The sequence below is a fragment of the Rhinopithecus roxellana genome, chromosome 3 (assembly GCF_007565055.1).
Source record: "Rhinopithecus roxellana isolate Shanxi Qingling chromosome 3, ASM756505v1, whole genome shotgun sequence".
In the NCBI taxonomy this organism is placed as follows: domain Eukaryota; kingdom Metazoa; phylum Chordata; class Mammalia; order Primates; family Cercopithecidae; genus Rhinopithecus; species Rhinopithecus roxellana.
In genome coordinates, this window is record NC_044551.1 from 150,980,504 (window position 1) to 151,001,254 (window position 20,751).

Here is a 20,751-nt window from a genome sequence, read left to right on the forward strand (position 1 = left end):
GAACTTTGATACCAATGGGAATTCACTCACTGGAATCGTGGCTCCCAAAAAGATGCTTTAATTGTGTGGTGCTTTTATAGTTTAGCTCCAAAACAAATTATAGACATTCACTCCAGTAACTCTTAGATTAAATATACAGTAGCCATGAGGGTCTCCCCTCTTATTTCATTAAATGCTATCTGGTTACTACTTCAACATCGATTTTTATTCTTGACCTGTTTTTGCCTTTCCCAGTTTAAAACAGGAACATTTCAAGTATTGGTAGATCATTATAAAGAAGTTACTTTGCAGGGAGGTCAGTGAGTTCTAACCAACAAAATTCAACACATGCATAAAACTCATAGCATCCACATTCCTTTTCGAGAAAATCCTTAAGAAAGGTTCAATCTATATGCTTTTTTCAATCCTCACTTTTTTCTGCAGCCTTGGAACAGATTCCTATTTCTTTGGTTAAGTAGCAGATAAACCTTCGATTTATAAGGTTGAGTTGTACAAAGTGTTTACTTTAAACTGTAGGTCAGTTTCATAAATGTATGCTAGGGCTAGAACTGAAATACATTTATGTTGGTACAAAGTTATATTGATGGATTCATGTTAAAAAGTTTAGATGCATGTGTGGTGCAATTCCCTGTAACAATACCCCTAGCACAGAATAATCTGTGAAAGGTACTGTTCTAAGCACTTTTAACATACATTATTTCATTTCAAATTCACAAATACAGTGGCTCACGCCTGTAATCCCAACACTTTGGCAGGCTGAGGTGGGCCGATCACCTCAGGTCAGGAGTTCAAGACCAGCCTGGCCAACATGGTGAAACCCCGTCTCTACTAATAACACAAAAATTACCCAGGCATGGTGGCATGTGCCTGTAATCCCAGCTACTCGGGAGGCTGAGGCAGGAGAATCACTTGAACCTGGGAGGCAGAGGTTGCAGTGAGCCAAGACCTCACCACCACACTTCAGCCTAGGCAACAGCAAGACTCTGGCTCAAAAAAAAACAATAAAGATGATGATGAAACTAGGCACAGATAGATGAAGTGACTTGCTCAAGATCAACCAGCCAGTAAGTTATAGAACTAGGATTTGAACCCTATGTGGTCTTATCCAGAAATGTGCTATCTTTTCAGAGGTTGAGATTGGTTTTAGAAATTCTATAGAGCTTCAACATTCATCCCAATTTGTGGAAATACTTTTAGTTTTATACAGACTTGTGTCTACTCTAGAGAAAAGGTTTCCTTCTTTTTCTCCAAGACAGGGTCTTGCTCTGTTTCCCAGGCTGGAGTACAGTGCCTCCAGGCAGCTCACTGCAGTCTCAACCTCCCAGGCTTAAGCCATCCTACCACCTCAACCTCCTGAGCAGCTGAGACTACAGATGCATGCCACCACACCCGACTAATTTTTTTACTTTTGTAGAGACAGTGTCTCACTATGTTGGCCAGGCTGGTCTCAAAGTCCTGGGCTCAACTGATCATCCTGTCTCGGCCTCCCAAAGCACTGGGATTACAGGCATGAGCCACTGCACTCAGCTGAAAAGGCTTTCTTGACTACCGTTTTCCACTGACTTTAGGAACACTTTCTGGTTTCTATATAAAGGACTGACTTATCAATAAGCCACATTTTTCCCCTTCCTGGAAATATCCTTGAGTCTGTAGGATTTCTCTCCTCCACCCCCCCACCCCACACACCAAGTTTCATTAATATGAATAACTTTCCATGCTTCTTGTGTTCACAGGATGGCCTAGGAATTTTTAGTTGAGCCAAAAAGATGAATGAGCTGTGCCCATTACAAACCTTGTTGATTATCTGACTGCTCCACAGCTCTAAATTCACTCATGTAGGTGGAAGATAGCAGAGAAGTAAGTTATTAAAGGTGTGGTATTAGTAACAGTCTGTTTAATGCTCATTAAACAAAGTTAACTGCCTACTTAGTTTATTCATTTAGTATTCTTTAAGAGATAACCCTGAGGATCATAGTATACTTCAGAGTTACGTCTAAGGTGTTTCATATTTCAGTTCTCCCAGGTTTTAAGAAGTAGGGATCAAATTTTGTAGTCTTGATGGTATTTATGACAGTTCTTTTCCATTGCATTCAACAATGTAGAGTCCAAGTGGAATCTGAGTTATGTGAGAATCATGTTTTTAAATAGAAAAGTGAATAGTTGGAAAGCTATTCACGGTAAATGAAATTATCCGTAGGACAGAGGCCTTATGCCAAGATGGTAGCTCTATTACTTTAGTTCCCATCTAGTTACGGGGGGAATGAACTGTTACCAGAGGGAGGAAAGATTAGTTGTCATCAGTCATTCTAGTATATGACAGTAAAGATATTAGAAACTAAATTTTATTGTTGAAAGGACTTTTTCTTTATTGTTTGAACAAAGAAGACACAATTAAATGTGTGCCATTCTTCCTTCAATGAATTCTCCTCACCATCACTACAGCTTTTTAAAACAATGTTGTCAGAAATATCTTGAGGTTTTAGTGCTTCTTGTGTTCACAGGATGGCCTAGGAATTTTTAGTTGAGCCAAAAAGATGAATGAGCTGTGCCCATTACAAACCTTGTTGGTTATCTGACTGCTCCACAGCTCAACATTAGTTCCTTGATGGCTGAAATCAAGAACCCTGGAAGAACTTGGGCTTCAGAGTTCTCTTTGCCATACGGAAGATTCAGACTTGCGTGAGAAACTTGCAAATGAAATAACTTTCAGGAAGTAAATGCTAAAGCTTGGCCACATGTTGCTTTTGTTCATCAGTGACTTCTGGATCAATATATTTGGGAAGACTCTAATATATAACAGAGTGGGCTCTGCCTGGAGAAAGCAAAGTAACCTTTTAGCCAATTAGAGAAAGTCTTTATATAATAGTAACAGTCTTGGTTACAAGTGTGATACTTCTGTAGTCTTTTAGGGGAGGTTGGCTCCTCTGAAGTCTTATTTGGAAGACAGATTCATAAAGTGCCACTGGGCTGGGAACTCCTGTAAAGGGAATCGAAGCCTGTCTCTGAAAAGATCCCCTCGGGTTCCATCAACCTGAACAATTTAGTCATTCTTCTGGAATGCAGGAGTTGTTCCCTACTGTGTCTTTAAGACTGCCAAAATGCAAACATAAAAGCACTTGAGGCAAATCCCCCTAAGAGCAAAGGGGACTGGGTGCCGAGGCTCACGCCTGTAATCCCAGCACTTTGGGAGGCTGAGGCAGGTGGATCACCTGCGGTCAGGAATTGGAGACCAGCCTGGTCAATGTGGCGAAACCCTGTCCCTACTAAAATAAAAAATTAGCCGGGGTGGTGGAGGACGCCTGTAATCCCAGCTACTCAGGAGGCTGAGGCAGGAGAATTGCTTGAACCCTGGAGGCGGAGGTTGCAGTGAGCTGAGATTGCGCCATTGCATTCCAGCCTGGGTGATACAGCAAGACTCCATCTCAAATAAAGAGCAAAAGGTTGGTTTTACTGCTTTATTTCTGAAGCCCAAGGGATATATTGCCCTCTTCCTTTTCCCCTTTACAAACAAGATCTTTTGCCAATACCATAACCCACACTCCTGAACAAGAGAATATCAAACAGAAAGGTTTGAAGTTCTTTGGCTGGCCCCTGTATAAAGTCATTGTATAAGATTGAATTGGAAATTTTATGTTTTTGTGTTGATGTTAGTACAAAGAAAACAACAGGAAGTTGCTTAGCTGTTAACCTCATTTTAAATCTGAGGGATATTTTCCCCTTCCTATAGAAAAAGATGCTTTTGCTTGGCCTAATGACCATACTGGGCAGACAACAGGGTGAAGTCCAGAGACTTCAGCCCGTGTTATTAGTTTCAGCTACAGATGAGAAATAGCACTCCAAAGGAAAGCTAAACTGGTGACCTTGCTGTGTAGCAGAGATCTTTGGTCATAGGAATATTCCTGTATGGGCCATAAGGTTGTGGTTTGAGGTGGAAACCCTGGAACATCAGCTGGAAAGTTGCCTTTAGAATAAAGACAACCTTCTGCAAGCCAGCCAAGGCAATACCAGGGCTTGGAGGTGTCAAGTTTGATAAACTAATCTGTAGGAAAAAGTTCCTGTCTTAGTGCTTAGACAGTTTTTTTTTGTTTGTTTGTTTGTTTTGGTAGAGACAGGGTCTTGCTACATTAATTCTTTGACTGGGGCTTGGTCTTCTTTTGCACAGGGCAGCTTGAGACTACAATCACTATGGCTTCCTCTCAAAACCAAGTCAGGGATTAGGCTCTAAGAATAACAATACAAGTACTAAAGACTGAAATTTTATTCAAGCCAAAGATTGAGAACTGGTTTCCAGACAGCTTCTGGCCAAGTATGCATAGGCTGTCGGCAGGAGTCCTGTAGAATAACAGGGGACCTCTAGGGTCCAAGCTCTGAGCTTCTGGGCACATTTTAAGTGGGTCTCACTTTCTTGTCCAGTCTGGAATGCAGTCACATGATTACAGCTCACTACAGCCTGGAACCCTTACGCTCAAGCAGTTCCAACATCAGCCTCCTGAGTAGTTGGGACTACAGGCATGTGCCACCTCAGTTGTTATTTATTTATTTATTTATTTAGAGACAGGGTCTCGTATGACCAGGCTGGACTCAAAACTGCTGGGCTCAAGCAATCCTCGTGCCTCAGCCTCCTGAGTAGCTAGGATTACAGGCATGGGCCACCACTCCCGGCTTAAATAGCAGTTCTGTTTTTTGTTGAAAAAGTAGAAAATCATCATAAAAGATAATTTGGTGAATACAAAAAGAAGGAATCTGAATCATAGTCTTACCACCTGAGATGTTGAAAATAGCTGATTTAAGGGGAATTGGGTTCTGTAGTGAGCTGGGGCCCAAAATTCACAGCCAGAGTGATAAGGAATCTAGTCAGTTTGTAGGACAAAACTCCAGGACAGGCTGGGCATGGTGGCTCACGCCTGTAATCCCTGCACTTTGGGAGGGTGAGGCTGGTGGATTACCTGAGGTTAGGAGTTTGAGACCAGCCTGGCCAACATGATGAAACCCCATCTCTACTAAAAATACAAAAAATTAGCTGGGTGTGGTGGCGGGCACCTGTAATCCCAGCTACTCAGGAGGCTGAGGAAGGAGAATCGCTTGAAACCAGGAGGCAGAGGTTGCAGTGAGCCAAGATCGCACCACTGAACTCCAGCCTGGGCACCAAAAGCAAAACTCCATCTCAAAAAAACAAAAACAAAAAAACTCCGGGATAAGCCTCCTGCTACATAGCAAGTGCTGGAGCAAAGGCCATGCTCACAATGAAAGGCGCATACCCACAGGCTGCACAAGCTCCAGACCTTCTAGATCCAGCGGTACAGGGGTGACAGTGCACCTAGTGTCTGACAATTTACCTAGCATCTAATGGGTGCCAGATTGCCCGTTGGGCTCTGCGCCACAAATTAAACCAAAAAGGTCCACTTTTGCAGCCCTTTGCAGGGATGGACCCTGGTTGCATGGGATGATTGTGGGCACCTGTTTTGTGTAAATCTAAGTTGAAAAGCTTTCCCATCTTTCCTCCTTGGGCTTAGAGGGAAACCAGGGCAGGAATGAAGCAGTGAGAGCCTACTAAGTGCCAGGTACTCTTAGACATTCATTTTTCCACTGAATCCTCCAATAAAGTTTGAAGTAAGAATCATCCCCACTTTGCAAATGCCTACACTGAAGTAAAGTAACACTCAATTTGAAGGACTACCTACCAGCTCACACCTACTAGGGAAAATTCAACATTCTTACTATGAAAGTGTCAGAGGGAATGGAAAATGCAGCCCTAGAAGCATGAGATTTTGGTGCCAACTTTCATAGCAAAGCAAGAACTTTAGTCACTAGGTCCACACAGCTCAAGGTTGACCTCTTTACTGTTCATTGCCTCTCTGTCATATTAGGTGAGGACCAAGACCTGCCTCAGACCCCTAACAGCAACATTCTCCAAGACAAATGAGGCTGGAAGGGGCTACATTCAAGGATACTTTGGGTTCACTGGTTCATTAGTCTATGAGGCTGGGAAAGAAAGGACTTGGGTTAGGACCACTGGTTTATATTCTAAAGAGGCATCCCTGTCTGACACAACATCAAGGAAAAAAGCTCTAGCTCTAGTGTAGGTAAGAATAGGGACTAAATAGTGTCAATGTCACTCATCCTCTCTCCATCTTTCTTTTCTGAGACAAGGTCTCACTCATTGGCTAGGCTAGAGTACAGCAGCTCTATCATGGCTCACTGCAACCTCAACCTCCTAGCCTCAAGCAATCCTCCCACCTCAGCCTCCCAAGTAGCTGGAACTACACACAGGTGTGCAGCACTATGCCTGTCTATTTTTTTAAATTGTTTTGTAGAGATGGGGTCTTACTACGTTACCTAGGCTGGTCTTGAATTCCTGGATTCAAGCGATCTTCCCACCTCCCAAAGTGCTGGGATTATAGGCATGGAGCCTCTGTACCCAGCCTCAGTTTTTATTTTCTGTTCTTTGATTTCCAAGAAATCTGTTCAGATGATAGTCTTTTTACCCTATCTCCTCATTTGGTCTAGTGTGTGTGGATGAGCAGGGCTTCAGGCCCATATCCATCACTGATAGGACCACATGCAGAGGCCTCTGACCCTACTGCAGTCATTGCGAAAACCTTCCAAACCAAAATCAGAAGGGTAACCAACACCACCACCACCTAGCCCCAGGAGTCCTAACTTTAGAAAAGGCAGAGTGAGCTGTGCGCAGCATGCATCTGTAATCCCAGCCACTCCGGAGGCTGAGGTGGGAAGATGGCTTGAGGCCAGAAGGTCAAGGCTGTAGTGCACTGTGACTGCACCTGTGAACAGCCATTGTACTCTAGCCTGGGCAACATACCAAGATCTTGTCTCTAACTTTAAAAAAAAAAAAAAAGAAAGAAAGAACAGACAGAGTGAACTTTGGGGAAGAAACAATCTTGCCTGGCTTGCTTTTCATTATATATATGTATGTATATGTATGTATGTATATACACACACACACGCAGATACCCAATGACAGTAGAGATTTTAAGGGTGCACTCTTTGTTGAATGAAGTTTCCATATGACCAAAAGTCTTCAATAAGTTCTAAAACGCTTGCCTCTGAAGATCTGTGTTTACTTATTCCTACAGAAAGAGATCCCAGCAGAGATTCTTTAGAGCTGGAGAGCTGAGAAACACCAACTTATCTGACATTTAGGGTAACACAATTCTCATTTTTTAGATGGGACAGTATGTATTTTACTACAGACTACAAAGCATCAGAGGATGGACAGTGACAGTTAATATGATTCCTCTCATTGCCCATAGGTAGGCCACCGATCCAAATGGATCCTGAGTTGAGACAGAATTCTTTTTTTTTTTTTTTTTTTTTTTTTTGAGACGGAGTCTCGCTCTGCCGCCCAGGCTGGAGTGCAGTGGCCGGATCTCAGCTCACTGCAAGCTCCGCCTCCTGGGTGTACGCCATTCTCCTGCCTCAGCCTCCCGAGTAGCTGGGACTACAGGCGCCCGCCAGGTCGCCCGGCTAGTTTTTTGTATTTTTAGTAGAGACGGGGTTTCGCCGTGTTAGCCAGGATGATCTCGATCTCCTGACCTCGTGATCCGCCCGTCTCGGCCTCCCAAAGTGCTGGGATTACAGGCTTGAGCCACCGCGCCCGGCCCAGACAGAATTCTTACCTCCTGATAAGGTAGATTATCAGGTGAGCCACAGACTAAGGAATGTTTCAGAAAGCAGTTTTCTAGGTGTAGTTTGGATTTAAAAAAAAAAAAAAAAAAAAAAAAGTTCTCCTCCTATTACTTGTCCCTTCCTATGATCTCACTCTATCTTTACCCCAAGTCTTCAGCAAGACACTGTATATGAACTTCTATGTGATATGAGGTACTGTTTCAAGGCTGACAGTGGGCCATTTTACCTATACGACTATTGCTGAAATGGAAACATTTAAATTTCTTTGCCATTTTCTATTCCAGAAATAAAGGATGAAATTCTAAAATACTGGTTAATTTTATATGTTAGATAGCCACAGAAATTGTAAAACACGAGAAGAAAAGCAGTTTAAGTGAGGAAACAATGAGAGAAAACCTATTAGAAAATTGAAACAAAACTTGATTTTGATTAACTAGAGAAGTCTTCAAAAACAAACTAAAGGAGGCCGGGTTTAGTAGCTCCTGCCTGTATTCTTAGCACTTTGGGAGGCTGAGGCAAGAGAGTCACTTGAGGCCAGTAGTCTGAGGCTGCAGTGAGCTATGATTGCACCACTGCACTCCAGCCTGGGTGACAGAGTGATAGACCCCAGCTCTGAAAAAACAAAAATAAATAAAAGCAATGGAAGGGAAATCATTCCACAATTTAAACTTGCTTTATGTAGTGCATGCATTCCTGAAAGACTATTATTATTTTATCAGGGCATCATATCATATAAAGAAATGGAATTCATGAGAAACCAATGGAAATGCATTTTCTTCTCTTTTTTTCATAAGCTTCCTACTCAGACTAAGAAAATGCTTTCTTTTTTTTTTTTTAAGATGGAGTCTTGCTCTGTTGCCCAGGTTGGAGTGCAGTGGTGTAATCTTGGCTCACTGCAGCCTCTGCCTCCTAGGTTCCAGCAAGTCTCCTGCCCCAGTCTCCTGGGTAGCTGGGATTACAGGCACATGCCACCACACCCAGCTAATCTTTGTATTTTTAGTAGAGGTGGAGTTTCACCATGTTGGCTGGGCTGGTCTCAAACTCCTGACCTTGTGATCTGACCACCTTGCCTCCCAGAGTGCTGGGATTACAGGCGTGAGCCACCATGCCCGGCCTGCAAGGTCCAGCGTCTTATTTGCCACTATCGCTAGTACCAAGCACAGTGCCTACCACTGTTGAGTGACCCCTCCTGTGATAAACTTACACTACTGCCTCCCAAATGAAGCCCCTCTCCCAGTATTTATGCCTAGACCTATTTACTTAATGGAGCGGACTAAACAAGAAAGAGGAGCAGAGAGGGGGTACAGAACAGACAGCTGAGGAACATTAACAGCAAAATTTCAGAGCAAAGCAGGACTGCAACAAGTATTTCTTAAGAGGCTATGTGCAAGGTGGTTCCTCAGGTCTAGAAGACCCAAGCCTCAGGCTTCCTCCAGAAAAGCAGACTGGGAGACAGAATTTGCAAATCAACTGGCTGACCAGACAAAGCCCTGGAATCCTGTGTCAATGCGTTTTAAACTAAGGCCAGATGCTTTTTGGTAGGCCGCCTCTTTCCATGAGCTGGTGGGTACTTCAAGTCTATGATTTGATTCTCATTTCTTAAAAAAGGATGAGTATGTGTGGTAGTTGGGTATAGGTATGGTATAAATTTCAGGTGGAAATAGGAATTAAAGGATATGATTTGCCTTGGTGGGGGAAGAAAAAGGCCATAAAAGAGAATTGCACTTAAAGGTACATTGTCGAAAAATCTAAACTATAAAACTCATTACCTGCCATTACACCAACAACAAAAAGGCATTTTATTTTATCATTTTTATTTTTTTGAGAGTGTTTCACTTTTGTCACCAAGGATGGAGTGCAACGGTGCGATCTTGGCTCACTGCAACATCTACCTCTCAGGTTCAAGCGATTCTTCTGCCTCAGCCTCCTGAGTAGCTGGGATTACAGATGTCCGCCACCACGCCCAGCTAATTTTTTTTGTATTTTTAGTAGAGATAGGGTTTCACCGTGTTGGCCAGGCTGGTCTCAAACTCCTAACCTCAGGTGATCTGCTCACCTCGGCCTCCCAAAGTGCTGGGATTATTACAGGTGTGAGCCACTGTGCCCAGCTCAAAAAGGCATTTTAAACAAAAATTCTGAGATTTAAAAACTGAAAATACATCATGCCACTGCACTCCTGCCTAGGTGACAGAGCAAAACTCTGTCTCAAAAAAACAAAACGAAAAACAAAAAACCCTGAATATATGAGCCCAGGAGTTCAAGGCTGCAATGAGCCAATACTGCACCTTTGTACTCCCGCCTGGGTGACAGAGTGAGACCTTGTTGGTAAGAAAAAAAAAAAGAGAACTGAAAATAGAAAAGAGGGCTTTTACAATGTTGATGAACTCATCTTATAGTACATGATTTATAAATACATAAATATCCATGCATACTTTTACCGTGATAACTACTGGAAAAAATGAGAATGTTAAAAAAGCCAATCTAGACAGAGTCCTTCTCATTCCACCTGCCTCTTTATGTTGGTAATACCAGGAGTCTTAAGAGAACTGCTGTGGTCTATGTCACATTCATCCCAGCCTCCTTTCTAATCCTGTAGCTGATGATGAAAATGTGATAAATCTTCTGGCTTAGCTTTGATGCTGGGAAAAAAAGAAAAGAAAAAGTTATATAACCACGTAGTCCAGTGAATCAAATTCATCTTCATAAATTAAAATATAGCAGTGATGTAATATTTATGTACTATCCAGACAGTAAGTATACTCAGAAATTATTAATATTTTACAACATACAGAAAATTCAGCAAAACATTGACCACACCATCCATTTGGAAGCCAGAACTTGATTTTCCTGTCTTGTCACTTGCAATCTATAAATGTTCACAATTTAAAGTGATAATGGAAATGCTTAAAATACTTTTCCTGGCATGCTTTGCAGTCAAAGGTTCTAAAAACAGAGTCACACAAACACTTATTGTTCTAAATTAAAAGCAGTCAGTTCAGGTAGTAATTCACAACATTTCACATTGAGTCAGGATATTTAGATGTGAAGGTTATATATTTCTGAATTTCACACTATTAGAAACTGTAAAAGCATGTCTTCAAATAGTGGTGAAATGAAGCAGAGCTATTCTTTCTGGGTACTCTCTAGCACCTCTGGTAAATTTAAACTTGGCTTTAGACAACTTTTAAGCAGGGTGTGAAAAAATCACTTTGGCTGTCACCTTGTATTTGAATGAATTTCCTTAACATTTAGCAGTGCAAGTGAATCAATCTGAGAGTCTTTTTAGTAATCAGAGATTTCAAGGTATGACCTGTTTCCTAGGTAGGCCAGTCAGTGTTTTTTGTTTGTTTGTTTGTTTTTTGTTTTTGAGATGGAGTCTCACTCTGTCACCCAGGCTGGAGTGCAATGGCGCGATCTCGGCTCACTGCAACCTCTGCTGCCCGGGTTTAAGCAATTCTCCTGCCTCAGCCTCCCAAGTAGCTGGGATTACAGGTGCCTGCCACTGCACCTGGCTAATTTTTGTAGTTTTTAGTAGAGACGGGGTTTCACCATCTTGGCCAGGCTGGTCTTGAACTCATAACCTCATGATCCACCCACACTGGCCTCCCAAAGTGCTGGGATTAGAGGCATGAGCCACTGCGCCCGGTCCCAGTCAGTCTTTTTGAGATGAAAAAAAAACAAAATTCCTCAGCAAAAGCAAATTATAAGAAGACTTTCATCATTTAGGGGAATGCCTAAAGTAACCATCGACTTAAGTCCAAAGAGAAAAAAATCCCCTAAGCCATCTCTCAAATGACAGGACAGACCAACGCTATGGAAGCACACAGCTGCCGCCGGTTTGGGCTGCTGTGAATACCGTCTTTTCCACAGGTGTTTGCAGGTGATCCACTACTGACTCATGAGCTCCAGACAAGACTGGTCTGTGGGATGAGACACACCTTTTCTGGCTTCTATTTCTAGTAGATAAAGAGTAAAAGACAAGTAGCTCCAATGAGCGTTTATCTTGGGGTACAACAAGACCTCTGATTTAACTAATCTGACAGGCTGATTTTTTTTTTTTGAGACGGAGTCTCGCTCTGTCGCCCAGGCTGGAGTGCAGTGGCCGGATCTCAGCTCACTGCAAGCTCTGCCTCCCGGGTTCACGCCATTCTCCTGCCCCAGCCTCCCGAGCAGCTGGGACTACAGGCGCCCGCCACCTCGCCCAGCTAGTTTTTTGTATTTTTTAGTAGAGACGGGGTTTCACCGTGTTAGCCAGGATAGTCTCGATCTCCTGACCTCGTGATCCGCCCGTCTCGGCCTCCCAAAGTGCTGGGATTACAGGCTTGAGCCACCACACCGGCCAGGCTGATTTTTTTTTTAACTTTTCTTTGAGACAGGGTCTCACTCTGTCACCCAAGCTGGAGTGCAGTGGTGCAATCATGGCTGACTGCAGCCTCAACCTCCCAGGCTCAAGTGATCCTCCCACCTCAGCCTCTGGAGTAGGTGGGACCATAGGCATGTGCCACCATGCCCAGATAGTTTTTATTTTTTGTTGCGACAAAAGTCTCACTATCCTGCCCAGGCTGGTCTGGAACTCCTGGGCTCAAGCAATTCTCCCATCTCGGCTTTCCAAAGTGCTGGGATTACAGGCGGAGCCACCAGGCCAGGCTGATTTTTTTTTTTTTTTTTTTAATACTCACCAACATTTGCACCATCTTAGGATCACAGCTGCTTCCACCAAGGAAGCGGCAGCTCTAGTATCTCAGAGCTTACCAAGATGACAAAATGCACAAAAGCAGGCACATTTGTTTTTCTAACTTTTCTTTGAAATTTCTTTTTCTTTCCTTTTTTTTGAAACTGTCTCACCCCATCGCCCAGGCTAGAGTACAGTGGTGCAATCTCGGCTCACTGCAACCTCCACCTTCCAGGCTCAAGTGATTCTCCTGCCTCAGCTTCCAGAGCAACTGGGACTACAGGCATGTACTACCACACCTGGCTAATTTTTGTATTTTTAGTAGATGGGGTTTTGTCATGTTGGCCAGGCTGACCTTGAACTCTCAACCTCAAATGATCTGCCCACCTCATCAGACTCCCAAAGTGCTGGGATTACAGGCATGAGCCAATGCACCTGGCCTTTCAAATTTCATAGTCACTTTTCTTTTTGTTTATTATTTTTTGTTTTGAGACAGAGTCTCGCTCTGTTGCCCGGGCTGGAATGCAGTGGTGCCATCTCGGCTCACTGCAACCTTTGCCTCCCAGGTTCCAGTGATTCTCCTGCCTCAGCCTCTTGAGTAGCGGGGATTACAGGCACGCACCACCAGGCCCAGCTAAATTCTGTATTTTTAGTAGAGATGGGGGTTTCACCATGTTGGTCAGGCTGGTCTCGAACTCCTGACCTCATGATCTGCCTGCCTCGGCCTCCCATAGTGTTCGGATTACAGGTGTGAGCCACCATGCCTGGCCTTCATAGTCACTTTTCATACTGCCATTTTCCCTTTTGGGATAAAAGTATTCTCAGAAAAAACGGACCACGTAATTAGGTTGACAGCTTCTTTGAGTCAGTTATGATAGCTTCCTAGTCAATCACTCCTTTCTCCTTAAGACATTACCTTGGAAATATCAACTCTGACAGTCATAGCAATGACACCTTTCCTGAGTCAGCTGCTGCTCTTTGTTAATTATCGCTCATTAATTGGTAAGGTGAGCAACCACAAAGGCTGCTAGCAGGATCCTAGGATGGCAGTTAGATAATCAAGATTGTTTACTCAATGTATGTGTATTTGAATCCCCTTTCAAAAGAAAAAAAAAATCATATACTGCAACTGTCCAACAAATCCCACCTGTCAGAAACCAATGCTCATTTCTTTTCTCAGACTTAAAAAAAGAGCTGGACAGATTGCAGAGCTGTACTTGCCTCAAAGCTGCAGAATAGCCATAAAGTATTTTTAAAATCTTAAAGAGCCTGTGCCTCCAAATCATCATCACTGTCTGTCTTGAGATACCAACAATGCCAGGAAATTTACTCCCACTTGGTAGCTAGCTTTAAAACTCAACTAAACTCTACTTTTTAAGCTAAAGATCAATTCTGGGCAGAACAACAACAGACGTTTTCAGGTGTATGGCTGGACATCAGGAGTATTTTGTCTATGGGCTGGCAATGTTGCCTAATGTTTATCAGCATCCTCTATCATGTGTGCAAAAACTGCAAGCAAAGGACAAAACTGCTGCAAAGTCCTCATGGCTCTCTTTCCAGTGGCCTTCAATGGAGAGGGGACAGCCTTCAATACCACACAAATTTGTCATGGTACACAGATCAGATGACTCGTTCTCAGAATGGGCTTATCTAGAAGTCTTAAAGACTCACCAGGCACAGTGACTCACACCAGCACTTTGGGAGGCTGAGGCGGTTGGATCATTTGAGACCAGTCTGGGGAACACAGCGAAACCCAGTCTCTACAAAAATTAACCAAGCATGGTGGCGCATGCCTGTAGTGCCAGCTACTGGGGAGGCTAAGGTACAAGGATCACTTGAGCCTGGGAGGTCAAGGCTGCAGTTAGCTGTGAGCAAGTCACTGCACTCCAGCCTGAGCAACAGGCCAAACTCTATGCACAAAACAAAACTGGCAAAACTCTATGCAAACAAAACTGCAAAACAAAACACAACTGGCAAAACTCTATGCATCCACAAAGTATCTCACTTTTCAGAATCAGCTGAATTTCACTTACAGTGGCATCAACAGACTAAAGTTAAACCTGGCTAATTAGAAAAACATAAGTTTTATTTGAAGGAAGTTGCAACACACAATTCAAAAATGCTATAGAAGTATGGCCTCTGTATAGGTTTCTTCCACATAGCTAACTGCTAATGATTAGTAAGATGGCGGCACTGGTTTCAAGATGATAATTTCATGCCTGAGGACTCTTCTCTGTAGACTCACCCTGTGCAATGACAGTGTCAAGAATGAACATCCTAGGGCAGGGGCTCTGTACATTTTTTAGGTATAAGACCCCTTTAGGATGTTTCAGAAAGACCCTAACACACACACACATTTCACACTGGTCTATAATGTTTGGGACGTGCCAAACCTCCTCAGTCTCCTACTGGGGTCTGCAGCCCAATGTCATTAGGTGTTCTGATCGCTAATACCCAACACGACTGGAAGGAGTTCAGATACCTTTCAGAAAACATGTAAGACACAAAAGTATAATGGAGAACTGATATAAAAAATCAGAAAACCTTTCCAGGCATGGTGGCTCACGCCTGTAATCCCAGCACTTTGGGAGGCTGAAGTGGGCAGATCAACTGAAGTCAGGAGTTGGAGAACAGCTTAGCCAACATGGTGAAACCCCATCTCTACTAAAAATACAAAAAATAGCCAGGCGTGGTGGCAGGTGCCTGTAATCCCAGCCACTCGGGAGGCTGAGGCAAGGGATCACTTAAACTTGCGAGGTAGAGGTTGCAGTGAGCTGAACCATTGCACTCCAGCCTGGGCAACAAGAGCAAAACTCTGTCTCAAAAAAAAAAAAAAGGAAAATCAGAAAACCTCTTAGAAACAAAAAGGAAAGAATCTACCACAAGCAGTTAAAAAATAAAGGCTCGGCCAGGTGCAGTGGCTCACGCCTGTCATCCTAGCACTTTGGGAGAGATCACTTGAGGCCAGGAGTTCAAGACCAGCCTGGAAAACATGGCAAAACCGTCTCTACTAAAAATACAAAAATTAGCTGGGTGTGGTGGTACCCGGCTGTAATCCCAGCTACTGAGGAGGCTGAGGTGCTAGAATCACTTGAGCCTCGGAGGCAGAGGTTGCAGTGAGCCGAGATCGTGCCGCTGCACTCCAGTCTGGGTGACAAAGTGAGACTCTGTCTAAAAAATAAATTTAAAATAAAGGCTCACCTCACTCCCTGCCTACCTCTGCCTCTGCCCCTGCCCCATAAGGTATACTCCAGCAGCCAGAAACTATCTAGCTCCTCCCTGGCTAGGCCCCAAGAACCTCACTATAGGACACCCAAGGACTGCCTAGTATGTTTTTAACTATTACATGAGAAGATCCAAAATCCACAAACTCCCATTTCACATTGCTCCCTGGCTAAAAACAGTAGCCCTTTTGTAACAGCTGGTTTTACTTATTTATTTTTTGTCAGGAGTACTGCGTTGAGATAACAGCCAATTTTAAAAACATAATAGCATCTCAAAAACCAACCTGAAGCTTTTCCCCAGGTTCAGATTAAAACTAAAAGAATACTTTCTTAAGAAAAACAAACCATCCTGAAAATCAAGTGGGGTGTGCTATTTGGCACTGAAATACTTTAGGAGCAACTGAGGATTTGATTAGTTCCTTGATACCCATATGGAAGAGGACCTCTGTATGTGCCCCACCTCCCAAGACAAGACCTGAATGTGGAGGAATGGGCTTACCTATGTTTCTAAGGGCAGACCTAAAAAGGGACCAGTAGCTTTTTACTCTATTGCTTCAGTCGATTTTATAAGTATTTTCTGAGTACCTTCTCTGGGGTATAAGTATACTAGGTTTGGGAGTACTAAAGACTAAATAAAACTTTATACACCATCTCTTCCCTCAAGGTCACAACTGCTTTAAAAGAGGTCTGGATAAAGTGCCAAAGGAATTTTGGAAGATAAGTGAGCAATTAATTCTGCTGCCTGAGCAGATAAATGTGAAACAAGTACATATTGGGGGTGATTCTGAAAAGTATTAATAGCTAGGATGCCCAGCTCCATACTCTGAGGTTCCTTCTGCCACACTCTCTATAGGCCCAGCTCCAGTATCCAGATTCAAGACTCTAGGCAAGACTCACTGTAAAAAACCCATCGCCTGAGATCAGACCCCACAGGATAGAGAACAGCTATGGTATCAACATGGCTCCAGCCGCATTCCTATCAGCAAATCAGAGAAGCCAAACTAGTCAGGTCAGCACTCACAGCCAGGGTAAGGATGAGTTAGTTACTCTATTACCAACAAGATTTTTTAACAAGTAGGAAACAAGTATTCTAGCCAACGTTTTTTTAAACATCAAGCAAAAATCTCAAAACAATGTTCCTAAACACCCAGAAGAGGTTAAGCTTATGTGTTACCTCATCAACAACGCATAATTCATCACAATGTGTTGTCAACTACTTATGAAAAGGTTATACCAATTATGGGGAAATAATAATGAAAAGGTATAGGTCTTTGGGGTAGTAAACAAGAGCACTCAAAAACGATATACTCTAATATAGTGTCATCAAAGCAGGGACTGTTAACTCTACACCATTTCATCACATACACTTGGAAATCCTATTTACCTTTTTCATTAACTCACTTCTGGTAGTAAATTGTGGCAGGTCTTCCACTTCAATCCCATCAGCCATTTCCATCACCTTGTCTAAAAGGTCTTTATTGTAACTGCACAATAAAAAGTAATAAGGTAAAAACGTCGGAAGAATTGTCATTGTGAATTAATAAGAAACTGCAGGTTGCTCAACCATAAAATCAACTCTCAGAGAACTGATCTGATACTGCAGGGCAAACCTATACATGTTCAGCACAAGGTTTTGATATGGAGTCTTGCTCTATCCCCCAGGTTGGAGTGCAGTGGTGTGGTCTTGGCTCACTGCAACTTCCACCTCCCAGGTTCAAGCAATTCTCCTGCCTCAGCCTCCTGAGTAGCTGGGATTACAGGCGTGTGCCACCACGCCCAGCTAATTTTAGTATTTTTAGTAGAGACAGGGTTTCACCATGTTGGCCAGGCTGGTCTCGAACTCCTGACCTCAAGTGATCTTCCCGCCTTGGTCTCCCAAAGTGCTGGGATTACTGGCATGAGACACTGCGCCTGGTCCTGTGAACACTTCTTGCTTGTAGATACAGAAGTGGACTTTATAAATACCAGTAAAGCAAACGTTTCAAGATTTAGAAGAACAAAGGCACTGTACATCCAACAACAGATATTCTCAGATACAGGATGAGGGCCAAAATATTTTTGTTTATTTTTTAAGTACATGGAATGTCAGTCTAACAAAAACATTATTTGCCCAATTCTCTGACATTTGCCTAACCATGGAAAACCAGGATTTCCCAGGAGCACCTAGAAGGCAGGGAAAAGGGACGGGTGCCTCTGGCATTGGTTCCCTACATACTGTTCTAATAAACCCCAATATGTGAAGCAAAACCAAGTGGCTTAGGCCTGGAGGGGCCAAATGACCAGAGTCAGGCAACCATAATAGGTGTAGAAACCAAGATCAAACCAAGTCACCCTATTTTCCTAACACAATTTCAGGAAAATGGAGGCTCTCTAACAGGGAGTCTCAAGATTTGCCACCTTCGTCATGGAGGGGTGAAGGGAATGCCTTATCAGGCACTTCAAAAGCGGGCCTTTGTCCTTTTGGTGCAGCAGCCAGGACGAAGTGGGCTTTGGGCCCTTGACAAAAAGGCATCGGTCCTTTTCATAAGCGGGAAAGCAGAGAGGTGAAGCTGGTTCCTACTTAGGACCCAGTGGGCTGTGGAGTGAGGACAAAAAGCCATAGGATACAGATTACACCCTGTCATTAGTGGTTAAAATCCATCAAACCTGCCAGAAGCAGCATGGTCCTAGTTATATCACTTCCCTCCCTAAGCTTTTTCATCTGTAAAATGGGGATCCCCGTTTCTGTCTCTGCGCTTTGCCATGTAGGTGACAGGGGCTAACGGACTTCGAATGCACACTGCAAAGCTGATGGTTTGAGCTAATAATAGTAGTAATACAAATAACAACAGCAACTTTTGAACCCGCCATGTATTTAGCTCTTCACCCTTTAATTATTACAGTCATCACAACCACCCTTTTACCAGAAGAGAAAACTGAGGCTCAAAGATTAGGATCGTTCCAAGGGGCCTTCAGGGTGGGAATCAGTCTTCGGGACGGCCAATGCGGATGGAGGTTGGGAGCGGGTTCAGTCTGGGGCAGAGGTTCGGGTCAGGGGTGAGCCCTGGGAGAGGGCTTGAGGGTCGGAAGACAGGGGACAGGATCAGCCGGCTGGCAGGGGTCCGCACCTGCAGCCTAGGAAGAGATGGTTGGCCCAGACCATGGAGAGGGACAGCAGCTGGTCCAGGCGGCCACCGCCGTCGGGCGGGTCGCGGTAGTCGGGCAGGTGGCGCAAGATGAATTCCATGCGTGCCTTCCATTGCTTCTCGCTCTCTGAGTAGGAGCGGAACTGCTCCGCGAAGTCGGCCGCCTGCCTCACCCCCGAGACCAGCTCCTCCACTGCAGCTGCCGCCTCGCCACCGACCATGGTGCCCTCCGCAGCCGAGGACCGGATAGCCCGCCGCCTTCCCGACGCGCACTGCGCCACCACCTGCCAGCCAGAGGGGCCCCGTCAGCGCACGACTGCTCCAGAAGACCAGCCTGGAGCGCCCTCGCCCGGAGCGGCGGCCTGCGGGGGCACAGAGCGGCTCCCGGCTCCTCAGACCGCCGCAGCCCGTGGCGCATACCCTGGGTCTACCCAGGGCTGCAAGGGCCCTTCGCGGTCGACCCTGCTGGGAACCGGTGGGAAAACTGAGGTCCCTAAGCACAGAGTCGGAGCGCCCTCTTCCAGTTGGCAGCTGGATGCCAGTCAGAACTATGCTGTGTCCTTCTTGCCCTGGGAGTTTCCCGGGCACCGCCTCATCCTAAGGGATATCAGGGGGCCCGGGTCAGGGATAGATAGGTCCGCTTCCAGGGGTCTCCACAGCCACGCAGGTTGGGGCCCGCCTTCCTGGAGCGAGTAATCCATCCATCCGGTGAATACTTGCCAGGCCCATTGCTAGGTGCTGGAGAGGCAAAGGGAGCACACTCGGAGCCCTGCTCGCCTCAACTTTACCATTGAGTGGAGGAGCAGACATTAGTGAACTAATTGCTCAAGTAAATGGAGAATTTCACCGTTGACGAGTACTAGTAAAGAGAAGTCCAGCGTGCTACAACCATGAATAAGCAAGCAAGGGACCCAATCTAGTCTTGGGGTCAGAGAAGTGATCCTGGAGAACTGAGGAATGAGCAATTTTCTGAGAAAAGGGGAGTTGGTCAGAGCAAGAGAGAGCATGGCCTGGTAAGAGAATTGCAAGATATGGGGTAGGAGGGGCTGGGGGGCAGGGCAGGTAGAGAATGGAGAAGATGAGGTTGCAGAGGTCAGCAAGGCCAGTAGGCCAGGCAGGGATCCTGGCTAGCTCCCAAGAATGGGGAGCCACTGAAGGATTTTAACCAGAACAGTGACACCTGGGTTTACAAAAGATGCTGGAAGGAGCCAGAAAGAATGTATCCAGAGGAAATGAGCAAGTTTGGATTTAGTTTTAAATAGAGACAGGGTTTCGCCATGTTGCCCAAGCTGGTCTCGAACTCCTGAGCTCAAGTGATCCCTCTCAGCCTCCCAAAATGCTGGGATTACACATGTGAGCCATCGCAACTGGCTGGGCCTGAAAGTTTCTATTTAGCTGGCATGACTCTGCTGTCTGTTCTAGGCTCAGGTAGTAGACACACAGAGAGACAAAAGAGCTTCCTTTAAAGTGGTGAATTCCCCATCCCTGGAAGCATTCAAGTACAGTAACTGGGTGTTGGGGCTCAGCAACCAATACCCCAAAATGTATTTTGACATGCTGAAATGATGAAGAAGCCTCAAGGTCTCTCTGACCTCACCCACCACCAGACTCCTGTCTGTCAATTCTTTGTTCTTCCCAAAGCCCAAGATGAAGTTGTTCCCTTAGCTGCCTAAATTTAGTCCAGAACACCAAAGGAAACAATTACCTCTGGTTTCCTCCCTGAGTTTTCATTAACTGAACTAGTTTTGCAGGAGGAAAGACTGAAGTATGTCAACACACCAGGACAGACTTTTGTCACAAACCCTTGACTCCTCTGCAGGCCCAACAGACTTTGTCCCAGGCCATTGCATGTTCTTCAAGCCCATTGAATTACCCTAAAAATCACAGGCTGGGCGCGGTGGCTCAAGCCTGTAATCCCAGCACTTTGGGAGGCCAAGACGGGTGGATCACGAGGTCAGGAGATCGAGACCATCCTGGCTAACACAGTGAAACCCCGTCTCCACTAAAAAAATACAAAAAACTAGCTGGGCGAGGTGGCCGGCACCTGTAGTCCCAGCTACTCAGGAGGCTGAGGCAGGAGAAT

The 20,751-nt window shown here is 44.7% G+C and overlaps 1 protein-coding gene across 3 annotated transcripts; it reads right to left on the bottom strand.

Annotated features, from left to right (window-relative positions):
* Nucleotides 1-7,570: 7,570 nt before the first annotated feature.
* CDKN2AIPNL (CDKN2A interacting protein N-terminal like) lies at nucleotides 7,571-18,941 on the bottom strand. 3 transcript variants are annotated; one of them, XM_030927438.1, is made up of 4 exons: nucleotides 18,651-18,941; nucleotides 16,945-17,027; nucleotides 10,169-10,286; nucleotides 7,571-7,620 (listed from the first exon to the last, which is right to left on the bottom strand). In XM_030927438.1, exons 1-3 carry the CDS (start codon nucleotides 18,887-18,889, stop codon nucleotides 10,204-10,206), a joined length of 405 nt encoding a protein of 134 aa, XP_030783298.1. In that variant the 5' UTR covers nucleotides 18,890-18,941; the 3' UTR covers nucleotides 7,571-7,620; nucleotides 10,169-10,203. The 3 variants fall into 3 exon arrangements, with proteins under 3 accessions (XP_030783298.1, XP_010358242.1, XP_010358241.1); XM_010359940.2 differs by lacking the exon at nucleotides 7,571-7,620 and having other exon boundaries at nucleotides 9,464-10,286; nucleotides 16,928-17,027; XM_010359939.2 differs by lacking the exon at nucleotides 7,571-7,620 and having other exon boundaries at nucleotides 9,886-10,286.
* Nucleotides 18,942-20,751: the final 1,810 nt, after the last annotated feature.